Here is a 17,733-nt window from a genome sequence, read left to right as displayed (position 1 = left end):
GCTCCTTGAGGAGTCATGTGATGTATTTTGGGGAAAACATAGTCTCTGCCGCGCTTGTGCAATGAAAACATGAAGTCACAAAGTTTACTGTAGCCTTGTGCAGCAGGAAAGCCTTTCACTACAGCTAGTTTTTATTGACTGTGTTTAACTGGTGATTTTTTTTTTAGTGTAATGGGGCTTTCTGTGTAAGAGATTACTCAGTGGAATGCTTCTGAGTAAGCATCTTTGCTGCAAGGGTCCCTTAATTTCTTAAGTGCAGGAGGTGGCACGGAGGAGTATCCTGTGTTCGGCCCCTCAGCTCTGCAAGGGGGTAATGTCTCACATGGCCAGGAGGCCAACAGGCTTTGGATGTGGAGAAAACTGGCAGCAAATTGGCTCAGTCACTCCAGGTGTGTAGGCCCACAAGTGCAAGCATGTTGCAGACATCTAAATTGCTTGTGGAGAAACCTGTTACCACCTGGTGTGGTGTAGGTGGCACTCAAGACACAGAGCGGAGACAAGACTTTGCTGATTCGCTGGTGATGCTTTTGGTCTTCTGCACTGGCTTGCGAGCCCCAGGGCACACAGACTATGAAGCCAGACCCAACACTGTACCTCAACTAAACTGATGGCACAGAGCAGGAACACAGTGGGGCTCCTGCTAGGCTAGCTAGTTAGCCCTACCAGGGACATCAGCTAAGCTGCATCTGTACTGAAGGGGGTTGGTCTACTGCAGATATCTGACCTAGGCTTTCTGTTTTCAAGGTAATTCTGGTTTACAATCAGTTCCTAATATTACTGAATAGGTAATGCAGAATGTGTCAAGTACCTGCAAGCTTAATGCAGATAATTAACAAGGATTAATGTGAGAAGTGTTTCTTTTTCTACAGCTCCTAGCAGCCGCCTTCCCTCTTCTGCAGAGGAAGCATGTTGGTTGGTAGCACCAGTCTGTTTCAGGAGCCAAATTACCATTGTTGCTTTCTAAGTATTGATTTTACTAATCAATCTAGACCTTCTTGTTAAATACAGATGGGGAAGCCAGAGCATTGCAAGGGCTAAGAATTAAGCTGACTTTCTTTCTGGTGCTGAGCATTTCATATTTCAGGCAATAGAGCAGACATAATTTAATTTGAAAATGTTAAGCTATGAGTTTTGCAGGGGACAGATGTGTGCTGCTTTGCTACTGAACGCTTTATTTTTGTCTGCCACTGTTTCCTTTTGTGTTTCTCAGAGATGGCCAGGCATGTACTTCATGACTAAATAGTAAATTGTTTTAGCAGCACGAAGGGCACCTCTTCTACTGAAGTAAGCAACACTTCTCTGTGCCTTGCGCACTTAGCGACGTGTAGGTGGTGTTTTGTGCTTCTCTGTGTTCTGCGTAAGTGATGGTGAACATCCAAGTGCTGAACTTGAAGCAGTTAATGCTGAGGCACTGAGCAAAGACAGCTTCTGCTGAGGAAATGTAGTCATTTTGTTTTAGTAATGAGCTTAAAGCATTTAAACGTCTGCTCTTGGGAAGAAAAAAGTAGCATGGGGGATTTTGTTTGTTTACTTGCTTTCTATCAAGAAGTGTAGCTTTTGATAACTTTAGTATAAAATCAAAAAAGCATAGGCAACTGAGACTTCCCTCTGCCAAAGAATGATGCATGGTTCTGTGCAGTTTAAAACCTGCCCCACTTTTACTACTTCCAGCCTGTCCACTACAGGTTTCATCCATCTAACACAGGCTTGGTCACACAGATTATAGGAGACTACTCATGCATAGCATGTTTCTTCCATACTTGGGATGGTGCAGTGACAGACTGAGGCTAATATGGGACTATGGTCTTGCTTTCTGCTTCCCTGTAAGAAGGCTGCGTTTTATGGTAAACTAGAGAGGCTGTTGATAGATCCACATCTGATAGAAAGTGGGCTGTGTGACTCTAACATGATCACTGGGATGTGCTCAGACATCTCCACTTGCTGTTGAGGTTTCTGCCTGTGTATGCATTGCCTTCTGCTGCTGTGCACCGACAGCAGCCTGCCTTCATCACAGGGGGTGACCAATCCTTTAGGTGAAGGCTCTCCCATCAGCAGGTCTTCTGTGGCATAAACTGGAGGAAAACAACAACAATTTGCTGTCAACTGATGTATTTTGAAGTGTTTAAGTGTCTTTATGTGTTCCTCCCAGATCTGTGCCTGTATGTTGGAGAAGGCAATATATGTGCATATTCCATGGATACAAATATCCTCCAGAATAAGGAGGCTAAAAGTTGGCTGATTGCTTGCAATCTGTGTGTGAGTATGTGCTGCAGGCAGAGTTCCTGCCCTGGGAGGTCCATCTTCTTCGGCTGCAGTATGTAACGGGAATGGAGACTGAAGTAATCTGCAGAAAATGTTGCTAAGCCTTTGCTCCTTTTTGTCCTTCTGTCTTGGGCAACCCTGTAAACTTTGAGGCAGCTTCAGTGCACGTTTCTCTGTGTAGTCCGATTGCTTTGGTGATTAAGGAGTGATCCGTGGTTGGGCCCCTGACAGTTGAGCATCCAAGACTTTCCAGGAGCCCTTTGGCAGCAAAAAATGGCATCAGACTGGTGATGTGCTCAAGTGGCTGGATGTTCTCTAGTGCCACATCTGAAAGGGACAGGAGGGTGTTACTGAAAGGGATGGGAGAGTTTTACTTCTTTGCCCCTGACAATTTTTTTCCTTCCTCCTTCTACAGTGCTGTTGGCACTTCAGAGACCCAACATTTTCTCAGTGCTGGTACTTGAGGTAATCCCTCATTTAAGAAAATGTTCCTTGTAGCCGTTGTGTGCCTGGGAGATGCTGAATATTAAGTTTAAGAAGCTGTACGGATGAGTAAGTGTCAGCCTTGGCCTAAAAAGCTACATGCCAGAAAGGAGACTTCACTTGGGTGAAGACTCAACTGAAAATTTAAAAAAGGAAGAAGAAAAAAGAAGTTAGGCAGATAGTTCTGGTACGCCCAGCTCAGTAACTGGTGATGTTTACGCTGTGGCAAGCAGGAAGAACCATGGGCTTGGGAATGCCCTGGAAGGTGGGAGGACTTTTTTGCTGGCTTCTACGTCAGTAGTACATCTCTTGGCCATGTTCTAGGTGTAGATAGCCTGGCAGAAAAGGTTATCTAGCTTAAGCTTTGAGTGAAGATGTGCAGGCAGATAAATGCCTGAGTCTTGGTGTAAGGCGATTACATTAAACCTAACACTGAAGTCATGAACCTAGAAACATGCTGAGCTACTGACAGAAAATAATATTTCTCTGCTCCTCTTCCCTTCTGTGTATCAAATGGGAAATAGTACTTTCCTTTTTCACAAAGTAGTGGCAGTGTAAGTTACTAGTGTTAGAGTATCTTAATACAATATATAGACAATGCTTTTAAGAAATTTTCTTTTGTACTTATGCATCTCCTCCCAGTGTAGGAGTCATAACACAGCAGAATATTGATGTGTCTAATCCCCCACTCTGCATCTGGCAGCAGCCATTAGCTAGTACTCAGGAGACAGGTAAAAATAGATTAAAAATCACCATGTAAGTAGTCCAGTGCTTTGTTTCAAAGAAGATAAAAATGCTTTTATACTCTTGAAGCAAATTGAACTCATCTTCTTGCAATTCTTGGCCTAGCTCGCATATCTGCAAATATTACTTCTGCGAAAGTGTGAATGTGGTTAGCTAATCTTTCCTTGGGGGAAAAAATCCATAGCTACTTCTTGCTCTGACCAGATTTCTGGTGTCTTCAGAGGCCAATTGCTCTGAACCTCCATCTGCTGCCTTGCGTGTTTTTCCTCTGCTATGTTCCACGTATGCCATCCCTCCTTTCCCTTTTATTTCTTTATCATACTCCTAATGTGGTATTTTTGGAAGTGGACTATTCCCAGTTTTAGTGATACACATGCCTTTTTCAGACCCAATGTCTTTTGTAAGTAGATCATGCTTCCCTCCCCAAATTTCCCTCTGGATTTTTCTGCTGCTCTGTTCATACCAAAGAATGTCAGTCTTGGCCGTCCATTAGATGTTCCTGTAATGAAAATGACTGAGCATTTTGTGGTGACACAATTATTTCTAACACTATGTGATTAAGAAGAATTTGAAACAAAAGATTCATTACATCAAATATGCCCATCTCTAATATGGGAGAATGTAGTTTGCCAAGTACTTGGGAATCTGAAGCTTGTGGACATCTAAAGATGCTTTTCCTTGCAAATGAAGATTCTAGCAGAATACTTAAATTATTACAGAAGAAAATCAGTGTCCTTATTAATGGAGACCCTGTTACTGCAAAACCTCTAGTCAAAAACAGTCCAGAGTTCCATGGGATTACTCTGAGTAAATGCAGGAAAATAAAGGGGAAGAAATGACTGGAAACTGTATGAATTTCCTTTTAGCCGAGGTTGAAAAATTCTGCTTTTCTTTAGGTAGGGATAAGGAATGGGATCTGAAATGCATGCTTTGGTTAGTCTAATAAACTTGAACACTTAAGTCCAATTCATATCTTGGCGCTGAAAGAGTGCAGTGAGTCTACTGCAGGATACATACATTGTGCTTATAACAGAAGTGTATATGCTAAAGCAACAATGAGATCTCATCACTTGGTTTTCTCTTTTTCTACCTTATGTTTAGACTGAACATGATGATGATGAACAGATCTGGAAATATACTGGGCTCTTCTGATACCACAGTTTAGTAACAGATTAATACTTAAGAAAGCATGTAACAGCGTGTCTCAAGAATGAAGTTCTTAAAAGGATGTAGAAACAATAGATCTGTATGCACGTGTTTTTAACTTGACTGCAGATGCAGTGATCCCAGACTTACCATCTTGATTTGCCTCCCCTAGGATTCCCTGGATATATCCCACTTCCCTAGCTCCCTACTCTCAGCCTGTGGCATCAGAGCTGTGTGCCCCAGAGACTAAAGTGCAATCCTGTCAATTGGAGCTAAGCAGAGCTTTTAAAATCAAGATACCCATGATACAATCATGCACAGTCTTCTCTGGGAATGTGTCTGTTTGGATTGATGAAGGTCTCTGGGTTTTGTGAAGCAAGCATGGTTTGGGTTACAGATTTGTTGTGCTTGATCTCGGCTCTGGCCTCACAGCTGTTGGCACTACAAGGCTGTTTGGGAGAGTGTGTATGTCATCCTAAAGGTAGCAAGTACACCTGCATCGTGTGTGTTGCTGGGGAAGAAGCAGGGGCAGAACACAAGAGCCAGGGAAACGAGCAGCCAGATGCTATCGCTTCTGATTTCAGGTACGTGTCTGTTTTGTGATTGACATCGCTCCCACCAGACCTCTCTGAGCAGTGAGTAAAGCTGGTAATCTAGATATTTAATTGGTCAATCTGTAAAGCAGATGAAGCTGCATAATTGGTGTCACGAGTTGTTAGTTCTGTGTTGGCACAGATATCAAGTGTTCGTATTCTACCGCAGAAGTGAAAGACCGAGTTCTGGCAGCTGTACCTACCTGAGCGCAGGGCTCTGTCTGTAGCTCTGGTTGGGGTCCGACTTGGTTTTTTCCCCTGTTTTGCCTTTGTAATGGTCAGTACATTTGACACATTCTCTCCTAACCCTGCTTGGTGTTTAGAATTACAGGGCAGATTATTCATGTTAAAGAGTTTGAGGGAGCTGAGAAGGGCCTGGAGGAGGAACGCTCCCCAAATGGTCTTTTGTAGGCTGGCGGAGGAGTTCTTGCTGTTCACTGAACCTTGCTCTGAATTTGTACAGCACTGCTACTATGGGAATAAACTGTGGCTTTTTGAGCATGGAACAGAAGAAAAATGCTCTTTGCACATTGGCTCTTGGTTCTGAAATTGTTCTTTGAATAGCAGTGACTTATTTAGCAGTAATGCCTTTCGGAACAAGATAATAAAGTTGCCGGAACAAGGTAGTATGTGTGTCTTAACCTCAATTTGAGGACAGTCCAAATCAACAGCTGGGTATCTGGTGCAGTGTGTCAGGCTTGTAATAGTAAGGTTGTTACAGGCTGCAACAGCTAGAGGAGGAAGGAATGGCAACTGAGTAGACACAGGTTTCCTAGTGAAGAAATAAAATAACAAAGCGAGTGATAAGCAAGATAGTCCTTTTTATAAGGCTGGAATAATACAGGGCTCGGTAAACTTGAGAGATTCTTCTGTAGCTGCTCTCCCTACCATGGGATCAACGTTTGGAATTGTGTGTGTGTGGGGGGTAACCTGCCAGTGTTAACTCCCATGTTTCCTCCTTCACCCCCGGCTGTGCCCCCTCCCCTGCCAGGTGCTGGGGGCGGCGGGGGGGGCCGCGCTGCCGTTGCCATGGCAGCACCCGCCGCATCCTCGGCCTCAACTTTCCCCCCTCGCTTAAAAGCGGCGGCGGCCCGGGGGGACGGGCGGGGCGGCGGGGCTCTGCGCGGGCTGCGGAGCGGCTGCCGTCGCCTTGCCCTGCCTCCGCGCCTGCGGAGCGGCGCCGCCTGCGGGGTCCCCGGGGCGCGGAGCCATATTGCCGAGCGGGCGGAGGGTCCCTGGCCGAGCCCCGCCGGGTGTCCCGGCGCCGACCGACACCTTCCTTCCGCCTCCTTGGCAGCCGCCGCGCTTTCCTTCTGCTCGATCCCGGCTTCTGGCAGGCATCGCCCAGCATGCCGATCGCACACTTACTGGAGCTATGGAAAGGGATAGAGGTGGAGCCCATGGAGACGGAGGTGAGCGGCGGGTGCGGGCGGCCGCTGCGGTGCTGCCAGCGCCGCTTCCCGCCGGGGCACCGCCTCGGGGACGGGGCGCGCTGCCCCCCCGGGACCGCCGCTGGCTGCTGCGGGCCAGGGCAGAGCCCGGGCTCGGAAACCTGTTGCCCCGCAGCGGAGCGGTCTGGCGGGGAACGGGGCTGCCCCGCAGCGGAGCCCGGCGGGTGCGGCTGCCTCCCGCCCGCTCCCGCCCCGAGCCCCGCTCGGAGCCGCGCTCCGGGCTCGGCGTCCGAGCCCCGCTCCCGGGATTTGGGGCGGCTGGGAGGGAGGGAGCGCCTGAAACGGATGGAAACCGCCGAGCAGGCTGCGTGGGGCTTGGGCTCGCATCCAGACACGGTGCGGTGGCTGGGCTGGGGCCGGGGCAGGTCCGCGGTGCTCGCTCCCGCTGTGAGTCCTGAGCTTCCCTGGGGCGCTTTCAGTACCAGCGCGAAATCGGTCAGATCCTCGCCCGCCCGTTAAGCACAGGACTGTGCTTTCAGGATCATGCTGGAAACGCAACACTGTGTTAACTAACTGGCTGCTGTGTTACGTGCTCACGATTTGCCTTGTAGAGTTTTCATTGCCTGCAATTTAAGATTGCCTTGTGTCAAGGAAAGTGTTCCCCTTTTGTGCGGCTGAGCAGATTCCTAAGTATCTGTGGCTCTCCAGTAGTGTAATAAAACCAAAGTATTTCAGGTCAACTGTTTCCAGCACAGGATATGTGTTTGTACCAGGTAATAGAAACAGACGAGTGAAACTTGTGAGGTGGAAAGGTTTTGTGTTTATTTCATAACACCCCGTCCCCCGGGGTGCTCTTTGATATGGGTGCTGTAACAGTGGGTTGAGAAGAGGGATGGGGGGAGTGCAGCCTATCCAGCCAGGTTACAGGGAACACAAAATACTTCTCTCTAAAGAGGAGGCGCTGAACTGTGGAAAGGGTTTCATGCAGAATGTTAGCTTACATGTTTAAACCATACAACAGAAATGATACTGGAATGTATTATACCAGTGTGGCTTATTCTGGAGTCCCTAGGTTAAGAACAAGTATGAGGGGCTTGCAGCGGTTTAAATCATGTAATTCACTTCCGAGTGCTGCTGCTTGCTCCACTTCATGTGATGCAAGGCATCAGAGTGCTAGCAAACAGGTTGTATCTGGGAAACGGCGTGTTGCTCCCATCTTTGGTTTTAGATGACAGCTGCCACCTTGTGAAGTTACTTTCCTAATGAGAAGACTTGTAGAACTATAGTTATGGCAAAGTTTTCTGCCAAATATCACAAAAATTACGCTTTTTCTCCTCCCTTCCAAGTCTGCCTTTCCGCTGACCACAGTACTCAAACAAGCATGTACATGCGTGTTCTCTTCCTTCCTCCTGATCTTCCTCCTAAAAGCAGTTTGTGTATGTGTCTGGTATTTTTTTTTCTGCCCCAGACAGAAAACACTTCAGTTAATGACGAGATTGTCTTTTCTGCTGCCAACTTCTGGGGAAAAACTTCCCTAGATCATAGGGTAAGATCCTGCACTAAGGCCCAATGTCCGTTGCTTGGGACAGTAGCTTTCTATTGTTGCCTGTTTTGTTGGTAGAGGATCTTCAGACCTTTCTTCCAGAAGGAACTGCGTGGCTTTCCTTACAGAGTGTAACTGCCCCATTGCAATGCTACTTGGGTGGGTTTTGGTGGGGTTGCTTGTGTATTTCTTGCTGTAAAGAATGCCATAGCTGTGAGCTACGCTGTTCTGTTGCTTTTGCTGAGGTTTCACTCACAACAGCTTAGGTTGTTAAGGAATTACAGGCATAAACTTTTCAAATGAGACCAACAGATAAAGCACCATCCATTTGCTCTATTTATTGCTATCTCTAAGCACATCAAAGATGTTATAGCTTATAACCCTTTTAATTCGTGCTGTAGATAAAACTAAAATACTGTTTGCTCAAATCTAGTTAAGGTGTATAGAAATTAGTTTTGTCTCTTGTGGGCTATTGTCTATGAAGACCAGTTGTCTTTTCAAACAGTAATGGCATTTACTCTGTAATGAGCAGAAAGCAGCCTAAACACTAATGATTGGACTGACTCGAGGGAGTTGTCACAGGCTCTGAATCTGTGTGGGATAAAATGTTTTCATGATTGTCTGCAAGTTGTTCTTTTTCACGGAAGCTTTTCACAGTTAGTAGACAAGGAGGGAGACTATTTTATTTTTCTGTGCATATGGACCTCTTTTGGCTCCCCTTCCCTAATGCCAAAAAACCTTTTAAAATAGAGGAATTTATGAGTGCCTGTGCATGACTCAGGTGAATGACTTGCAGATATTAAAGACAGCTTTTATAGTAAATCAATCGCTTGATAAGGAAGAGTGCATTGAGGGCATGTTTTGTATTATATTTTTATAAAGGAAGATTGGAGCAAAATCCTGCTGCTTTTGCCTATTGACTCAGGAGGTCATTAACTGTGTCTGACAAGTAAGCAAGAAAATTGGGATATTTGCTGGGTCTAGAATTTCTTTGTGGGTTGGCCAAGTTATTGATCCCTCTCAAGCTGGATGGAATGGGTGGTATGTTACAGCCTTGGGAATATTTTCCTGAGGAAAGGCTGTGTGATCAAGCTCTAAATGATTTTACTACTTGTTTTCCATAGGGTTCCTCCCTTGATAGATTTCAGCTGAGCACTCATTAAATGACAACATTTAAATGGGAGTTGCGTGTTTAAAATATTTGGTCCTATGTATGCACATATTCTCTCTTCTTAGCAAGAGATACTGTTTGAGTTCTCTAGTTAAGCTTACTCATTAATAATTCTGTTCAGTTCTTCATTCATTCCTGTGCGATTTCTGACAAATGTGGGTTTTGGCTATGCATCAGCAATTTCAATAGTGCTAGTGTTCTCTTGCTTTCTCTTATACCTCTTAGAATTTTATATATCTTGGAGAAAGCAGGTCCTCATGGATTCAAAGGTTAATTTACCCAAGTGTGAAGAATCAAATATGCCTGCTACAGTAGTATAAACTTGGAGTGACTTAACTGACTAAAAGTAAACTGACTGTATTTTGTGCTAGAACTTGGCTTAGAATAGTGTCTCTCAATAACATATTTAAAAGACTTTTTTTTTTTTTTTTTTTTTTTTTCCTTCTGTCTGTTTGCTAGCCTGTGGCAGAAGATGCTGCCCCGGATGAAGAACCTGTAAAAGAGGTAAATCTGTTAATTTCCAGATCACACAAATGTTAGGATATTATTATAATGTAATCTTCTGTCTTTTTGGAAACGTCTCTGGTACTTCTCCCCATGCTTCTAGCCCTGAAGATGCAAAATGCGCCCATTACTTGGTCTCCTATTACAAGGTCAAGTGAAAAAAAAGAATAGACTTGTTCAGCTAGAGGTTAGGAATTTTATTTGTGCTCTTTCCAAGAAAACACAAAAATTCATGAGACCTATGGATTTCCTGCAGAGATGATCTTTGTAATGACCTCAAGGAGTAGCTGTCATAATAACAATGCTTGTGGATTATGTCTGATGAGTCAATTCCCAAACACTGTTAAACTGAATTAATTGATGATTGTCCGCTAGGCTGGCTCTTAGAGCATGACAGAGCTAACTCTTTCCTTCAAGTTCATCTGTGGTTTGTATTATTGTGAGAATCAAAGAAGACAAAAAACCCCAAAACAATCCAAACTTACAGGAAAAACACAAGTCTTGCTTCAAAGTGTTTAAATGTCAAATAGAAGAGGTAGGAGGTGATATGAAGATATAAACCAGGTGAGAAGAAATCAGCCTTCACTATTACGGTGAGCTGGGGGCAGAGCTTGACTGTAAAACTGGCTGTTGTTGGTCCCAGATGTTATTACAAGGTGCTGCTGGCTTGTATAAACTGAGATGTGCTTGAAAGACCATTAGGTATCTCCTGATCTCAAAACATCAAGGAGTCTGAATCCCTTCAGGTTTGAAGGGAGGCTGCAAAAAGACTTGTCTAAATAGCCACCTCTGAATATGTTAAGCTTCCTAGTATATCTCAGACTCCTTGAAATGTCAATCTTACCTTTGTGATGTTTGGTTTTAAGTGCAAGGGTATGTTTTTGTCACTTCCTGCCATGTTAAAGGAATAGTTTTAACACCTCATAAGGATAGAAAGGAGGAAGAAGTCTTCGTTTTGAGCTCTGTAAAATGGATGCAACTTCCAAATGTAATTTTTTTTCTCTCCCTTTCCATTTCTTAGAAAGGGAGCATTTGAATTAATCTTCAAAAAGCTTGGGGCTGAAATTAAATGCAGGTAACTGGACTCATCACATGATCTTTGAGGATATTGCTGAAGAATAAATTTCTGGCTTGTGGGTTAGGTTTTTCAGAGGATGTCTTTGTGTGTGTGTGTGTGAATATAGCCTTAATTTCCTAAATCAATTTAAACCTAGATTAGGGCTTCATCTTAGAATTCTATGTTTTAAAACTGGCAGAAAACAAATTGCTCGTAATGACTACTTATATAGAAACCTGTCCTGTGTTCTCTCATTTTCTGATGTGTTTACTGCTGTATTACAATTTGCAATTTGATATCAGTAATTGCTTTTACCTTTCTGTGTGTCTACTGCCTCAGCAAGGCAATCGCAATGTCTGTATGCGAAGTGGCAGGATGTACTTACGTCTGATTGAAAAACATGCCGCACTTTTGCATTACAAAACACGTACGCAGTGACCACTAACAAATTACAATGAAATATCACTGTCCAATGTTGAAGTACCCTACCCCTTCACTCCACTTTTCTCCATGTGCCTTCATTACACAGTGCTGCAGAAAAATACAATAAGAAAAACTGGGATTGTTTTTCACCCTTACACTGCTGCTGTCGTGTGATTTCAGCCCTTGACTGTCTTAGTCGGTAAGCCTGTTCTATTTCTGTGAAGCTTGCATCCTACTGTAGGGATGTTGTAGGAAAGAAGAGTCTATTGTTCTGGTGACTTTCTTACTGGTGGCTGTACTGTGCCCAAGCCTAAAGCCTTTTTAATTTTTCTTTTAGGAAACATTAAAGCATGACTTAGTGAGTGAATTTAAATGATGTAATACAATGGATCACATTTGCTTAAAGGTTGTTCTTGTAAATAACCTGCTTCAGGCTATGTTGGTTTCTTGTTCTTTCTCCTATCCTGTGTATAGCATGGAGAAATGAGATGGTGACAAAATGCGTTATAAAAGCTGCACTACTTTTTCTGATGTCTGATTTTGCTGTTCTTTAAATGTCTTGGGGGTATAAATTCATGATTTTGTTGGATACAGCAAGCATTTTGGAGGCACATCTTGGTCAGTGTGTCAGCTCTACTTTAGAATTGTCAGCTAGATGACTCAGGGTTGCTATCATCAGGGTGTTCCCATAGGATGTTCTCCCAAAGCCATGGACTCTGCTTGTCCTGTGACAAAGGCAAGCAGGTTAGCTGATGGGAATCTCTTTGAGAAAACTTCCTGCAGTAGTTCTTGAGCGATGCATTTTTTTCCTGTAAGGAGATTCTTTTTGCTGCACTAATGTTTTTTGATAGTTTGACCACCTGTGTTCATTAGAGGCCCAAACATACTTAAACAAGGATGATGTGCCTTGTGGTCTGGTCTTGGTCAAAGTTAAGCATTGATATTCTATCTAAATCCTTCTTGAAGGTGCAGTTGGTATCAAAATTCTCTGTCACATCTTCCTAAAATAGTGAGCATGTACAATACAGTTCAAGGCACTTTGAAATCAAAGCATTCAAAAGCTAGATTGTTAACAGTGCTTTGAGCTGTTTTACTCTTTCAGTGGAATTTGTATGCTGTAACTGAAAGCTTGTGTGTGGCTCTTGGGACAGTAGAGGAGAGATGCAGTGGAAATGCTGATAGCCAACCAGAAGCAGAACTGGGTAAATCCTCTTAAGTTTTGCTCTATGAGAATTGCATGGCAAAACAGAAAATAGCAGGACTTGGGCTTACTGTTAACTCTTGTACAAAGTTTCTGAAGATGCATGTAACTTCTGCTGGTACTGTGTGCTCTTGTGCAAATGTGAATAATAAAATTGGAGGGAGCAAAGGTGGATGTCCTGTGTGCAGTCTTACCGTAAGCATGCATTGCAGGCACTACCACTGTTTATAGAGGGTATGGATTTATTAGATCCTTAATGAAAAATCAGGCTTTTATAACTAATGGTGGTAATAGCTAATGTGATACTGTTGAACAGTCAGTGATGAAGGCACAAAATCTCCACAGCAGAAAAAATTTTACATTGCTTGCTGTATAGCTACTGTTATCAAGGCAATGATAAATATTGACGGTATCATAGAAAGCTGATGTTGGAAGGCATCTCCGGAGATCCTGTAGTTCAACCCTCACTGCCTGGCTCAAAGCAGGGTCAGCCACAGGAAGGCGCTTGGGACTGCATCCAGTTGGGCCTTGAATGGACTCCACAACCTTCCTGGGCAGCCTGTTCCAGTGTGTGATAACCCTAAGAGCAAAAATGTTTTCTCATGTTTAAATATAACTTCTTGTGTCTTTGGCTTGTGTCCACTGCCTCTTGTTACTTCACTGGATACTGCTAAGAGCCTGGCTCCATCATCTTTACTTCCTACCTTCAGGTATTTATACACCTTGGTGAGATCCACCCTCCATTCTTTCCATGCCCCCTGCATTGTCTTCTCCTGGGGAAAACAGTTCCAGCTTTCTGAGGCTTCCCTTTTAGATCAGATCCTCTTATCCCTTAATTTTTGCAGTGATCCACCTTCACTGGACTTGCTCTAGTATGTTCATGTCTTTTGTGAACTGGGAAGCCCAGAATAGGACACTACTCCAGATGTCTTAGCAGTGCTGAGTTGAAGGGAAGGATCACCTCCCTTGACTTGTTGGCAACAGCTTTTCTTAATGCAGCCCAGGGTGTCGTCAACTTTCTTTGCCAGAAGGGTACATTGCTGGCTCATGTTCAACTTGTTCCCCAGGACCCCCAGGTCCTTTTCTGCAAAGATGGCTTCTAGCTGTGTGGCCCTCAGCCTGTAGGAATCCATAGGGTTATTCTTCCCCAGGGATAGGACCTTGAATTTCCCTCTGCTGAACTTCAGGATGATGCTGTTGGCAACTTTTTTCCAGTCAGCAAAGGTCCCTCTGGACAGCAGCACAACTGTCTGGTCTATAAGCTACTCCTCCCCATTTTGTAAAATCTAGACTTGCAGAGTGTGTGCTCTGTCTGGTCATCCAAGTCATTAATGAAGGTGTTAAACAATATTGGACCCAGTAGTGAGTGCTGCTGTATGCCTTTAGTGACGGGCCTACAGCTGGACTTTGCACTGATCACAACTCAGAGTACAGCAGTTCAGTATTGGATCCACCTCACTGTCCACTTATCCAGTCAATATTTAATCCCTCAGTCCAAGATGATATGGGGAACAATGTCAAGAGCCTTAAGATCGACACTCACTGTTCTGTCCTCATCCACCAAAACGGTAGTCTCTTCATAGAAGGCTGCCACATTTCCTCTTCACAAATCTATGGTGGCTATTCCAGATAATTTCCTTGTCATTTATATGTTTGGGAATTCTTTTCAGAGTGATTTGTTTTACCTTTCCAGGGATTGAGATGAGGCTGACTGGCTTGCAGTTCCCTGGATCACCCTTCTTGAAGATGGAAACTATATTTTGCTTCCTTCCCCCTCTCACAAGGCTCTCCTAATTTCTGTGAGTCTTCAGATACTGAGAGTGGCCTCACAGTGGCATCTGCCAGCTCCCTCAGCGCTCACGGATATATCTCATTTGGTCCCACAGATTTTATTTTTTGTATGTCCAGTTTGTTTAAATGTTCCCTAACCTCATCCTTTTCCACAAGTCTTTCCCATCTGTCTCAGGGGCTTGGGATTCCCAAAGGCCTGGCATTACCAGTAAAGACCAAGGGCAAAGAAGGCGCTGGGTACTTTGGCTTTCTTTGTACCCTTTGTCATCATCCCCCTTTTCTCCACTCCGCAGCAGGACCAAAAGTATTCCTTTTGCTGCTGATATACCTGTAGCAGCCCTTCCTGTTGCCCTCCCTGTCCCTCTGCAGATCCAACTGCAGATGGGCTTTGGCTTTCCTGATACCATTACTACACGCTTGGATAGCATCTGTATTCTTCCTCATCGCCTCTCTGTGGTTTCTCCTCTCATTTTCATGTCTGAGTTTTGTCAGAGGCTCCCTGTTCACCCGTGCAAGCCTTCTGCTGCCTTTGTATGATAGCCTGTTGGTCAAGGCAGCTGAACCCTGAGCGTGGAGAAGAAGGTGACCCTTGAAAATTAATCAACTCTCCTGGACCCCTCTTCCTTCCAGGGTCATCTTCCATGGGATTTATCCAAACAAGTGCCTGAAGGTGACAAAGTCTGTGTGGCTGAAGTTCAGGGGTGTGATCCTGTTTTTTGCTTTCTTTTCTCTCAGAATCTTGAGCTCCTCCTCATGGTAACTGCAAGCAAGACTGCCTTTGAACTTCACAATCTTGACCTGTTCTTCCTTGTTTGTAAGGATCAGGTCCAGCAGGACAACTTCCCTCATCAGCTCCTTGATTACCAGTGTCACAAAGCACACTCGTCAATACAGAAATTCCCTGGATTACTTCTGTGCTTTCAGAAGATCCCATGGTGGATGAAGTGAATCTTCTGAGAATCAGGGCCTGCGCACATAAGGCTTCTTCCAGTTATCTGAAGAAGGCCTCTACTTCTTACTGGTCAGGTTGTCCGTAGTAGGTACCTGCTACAGTACCAAGGCACATCTGTGCTGGTGTGATGCTGAACTGCCAGCATCAGCCTCCCTTTCAAAGGTGTTAGAGCAATAGTCAACTGCAGAGACAATGGGGAACAATTCCAGACTGGGATTGTCACTAGGATTATCTCAAAACAGCCTAACCAGGGTATACATACTAGAATTGCTGGTATATCACTTAATTTCTCTGTCAAAAAAAAAAAGTCATCTAACTTAAAGCAGGTCAGAACATTCTGGTTTGCCAATCAAAGAGTTGCTTTTGTTGCAGAATTGGAGGTGTGGTGGTTGGTTTTATTTATTTTTTCAGTAGTATCTGCTGCACTTTCCCTTGTCTCCCACCTGAATTTATCAAAGGTCTCAACACCTGGTATGGACTGTTCAATCCATTATAAAACTAAATGCATGTTGTGAATGACTTTTAGTAGCAATCATGAATACATAGCAAAGTTAAAACTATCTACATCTTGGTGGTAAAGCTTGCAGGTCACCAGTTAGTATGTATATTGAGGGTCTATAGAACCGAACAACTGAGTGTCTCTGCTGCCTCATTAGTTGTGAGTTTGGCTGTCAGGAGTGATCACAGAGCACAAGCTTTTCCTGGTACAGGAGGTTATTAAAAAGAAGGACTGAAGCTTCTTGGTTATTTGGATCTGTGTATGTGTTTTTATACGTATACACACACACACACACAAAGAAGTCTGTTCCTATGACCCAAGCGCTTTTTTAAAAGGTACAGCCTGTCCTTTCAGGGAAAAACAAATAGGAAGCTGATCACCAAATAAGCGGTAAGGCACAGTGCAGAGAAGTATAACTATATAACAGGATATGAAAACTCTTCATGACGGAAGCCTAGTTCAGTTTGCTAGATGATAGCAAAATATTTACTTAACATGCTGACTTTTTTCTTCCTCTATAAAAAAACCCCAACAATCTGAATAAAAAAAAAATAAAAAGTTGATAGTCATGAAAAGTTTTCTTATCAAGCAATGCATTATCACAGTAACTAAGTAACTGTGATTCCAGATATGCTATACTCATCTTTAAAGCGGCGATGCATACAAGCATTTCAAGGTAGACTTTTTTTTCTTTAGATGGAAGTAGATACTGAGTGAGCTCAATTTGCAGCCTGACTACCTGAAAATGATGACCTTGCGTAGATCCTTACAAAATTACACAGGTGATGTATTTAAGAAACTACTTACGGGTAGGTGTTTTCTCCTTCCTGAAGCTCTTCTTTGAGAATGTTATGTAGGTAGTACAAGCTGTTTTACCTTAAGTAAACTTGTGAAGTTTCTTTATAAAATCTGAAGTACTTGGCCCTTATGAAGGATTTGGTAGGTAATAACTTTTGTAAATTGTTTTTTTGTACATTTGGGGAGTTAATCCATAGTGTAGACTTCTAACACTTAGACAAATTGTAGTTATTTACTTTTTTGAATGAAATTGATCAGGTAACCAAGAGAATATTGGCTTCTGTTTAATTTCATGCAAAATGGCATATATGAAGTGTTTTCTTGACAGAGGTGAAGGGTTATTCCACCACTGACTTTGTGTGAATAAAACATGAGAGGGGACAGCTGGGGTCACAGAATGAATGAATTGTCTCCTCCTGTCGCACCTCGGAGCCTGTGTTCAGAATCCCAGCAGTGGAGGGAAGCTGACAGGACAACAGCTGCGCTACTGTCTTTGAAAGAGAATTTTGTTACCTCTGATTCCTTATAAATTGACTTCTTGTTGTGGCTGTTCTCATCAACTGAGTTTGGACAGACATAGGGGGGATACTGGGATAAAAAGGAGAAAATCCAATTTATTTTCTTTACTTTGATCTCTTTCTTTCTCTTCCACTTTGTACAACTTGTCCAGCAAATAAACATAAACTTCATGTTTTGGACAAGGTATTGTGTAGAAGAAGTTATTGCACAAACTGAAAGAATTGTGACATTTGAATGGGATATCAAACTTTGGTTTGTAGCTATTTTTATTGCACAGCCTCTGCTACTTTTTTATGCTACTTTTTTGTATTGCTCTTGCTGCTTTGAGACAGCATGCTGTTGTGGCTCAGATGCATCAGAGACAGGATGATATTTAAAGAAAAATCAACTTCAGAAAATGTCTGTGAACCTTGTGCAGGGTTTCTTAACCCCTCTGGCTTTCTGCAGCCATTGCAAAGATGCTGATGACCTATGGTGAGTGGCAGCCTGCACTGAAACTACTCTCCCCATGGCCAAAAGGTGACAGAACATGTTTTTCAGAAACCTTGGTCTTCAAGAACCAAAAAATAACTCTGGCTCTATATCTATTGGACTCTAAGTGAGGAGGTGATACGTTTTTAGCTGATAGAGAAGGTAGCTGATAATTACAACTGGTG

At 43.5% G+C, this 17,733-nt stretch overlaps 1 protein-coding gene across 1 annotated transcript in view; it reads left to right on the top strand.

Annotated features, from left to right (window-relative positions):
• Window positions 1-6,378: 6,378 nt before the first annotated feature.
• Window positions 6,379-17,733, top strand: part of RPS6KA2 (ribosomal protein S6 kinase A2) — a 321,471-nt gene continuing 310,116 nt past the window's right edge. The window contains exons 1-2 of the mRNA XM_055810898.1: window positions 6,379-6,640; window positions 9,793-9,837. Coding sequence (XP_055666873.1) covers window positions 6,578-6,640; window positions 9,793-9,837 — 108 coding nt within the window. The 5' untranslated portion in view covers window positions 6,379-6,577. The remainder of the gene's footprint in view (window positions 6,641-9,792; window positions 9,838-17,733) is intronic.

The sequence above is a fragment of the Falco peregrinus genome, chromosome 7, assembly GCF_023634155.1.
Source record: "Falco peregrinus isolate bFalPer1 chromosome 7, bFalPer1.pri, whole genome shotgun sequence".
Classification (NCBI taxonomy): Eukaryota; Metazoa; Chordata; class Aves; order Falconiformes; family Falconidae; genus Falco; species Falco peregrinus.
Note: the sequence above shows the minus strand (reverse complement) of the source record. Positions and strands in the feature narration are given on the sequence as shown.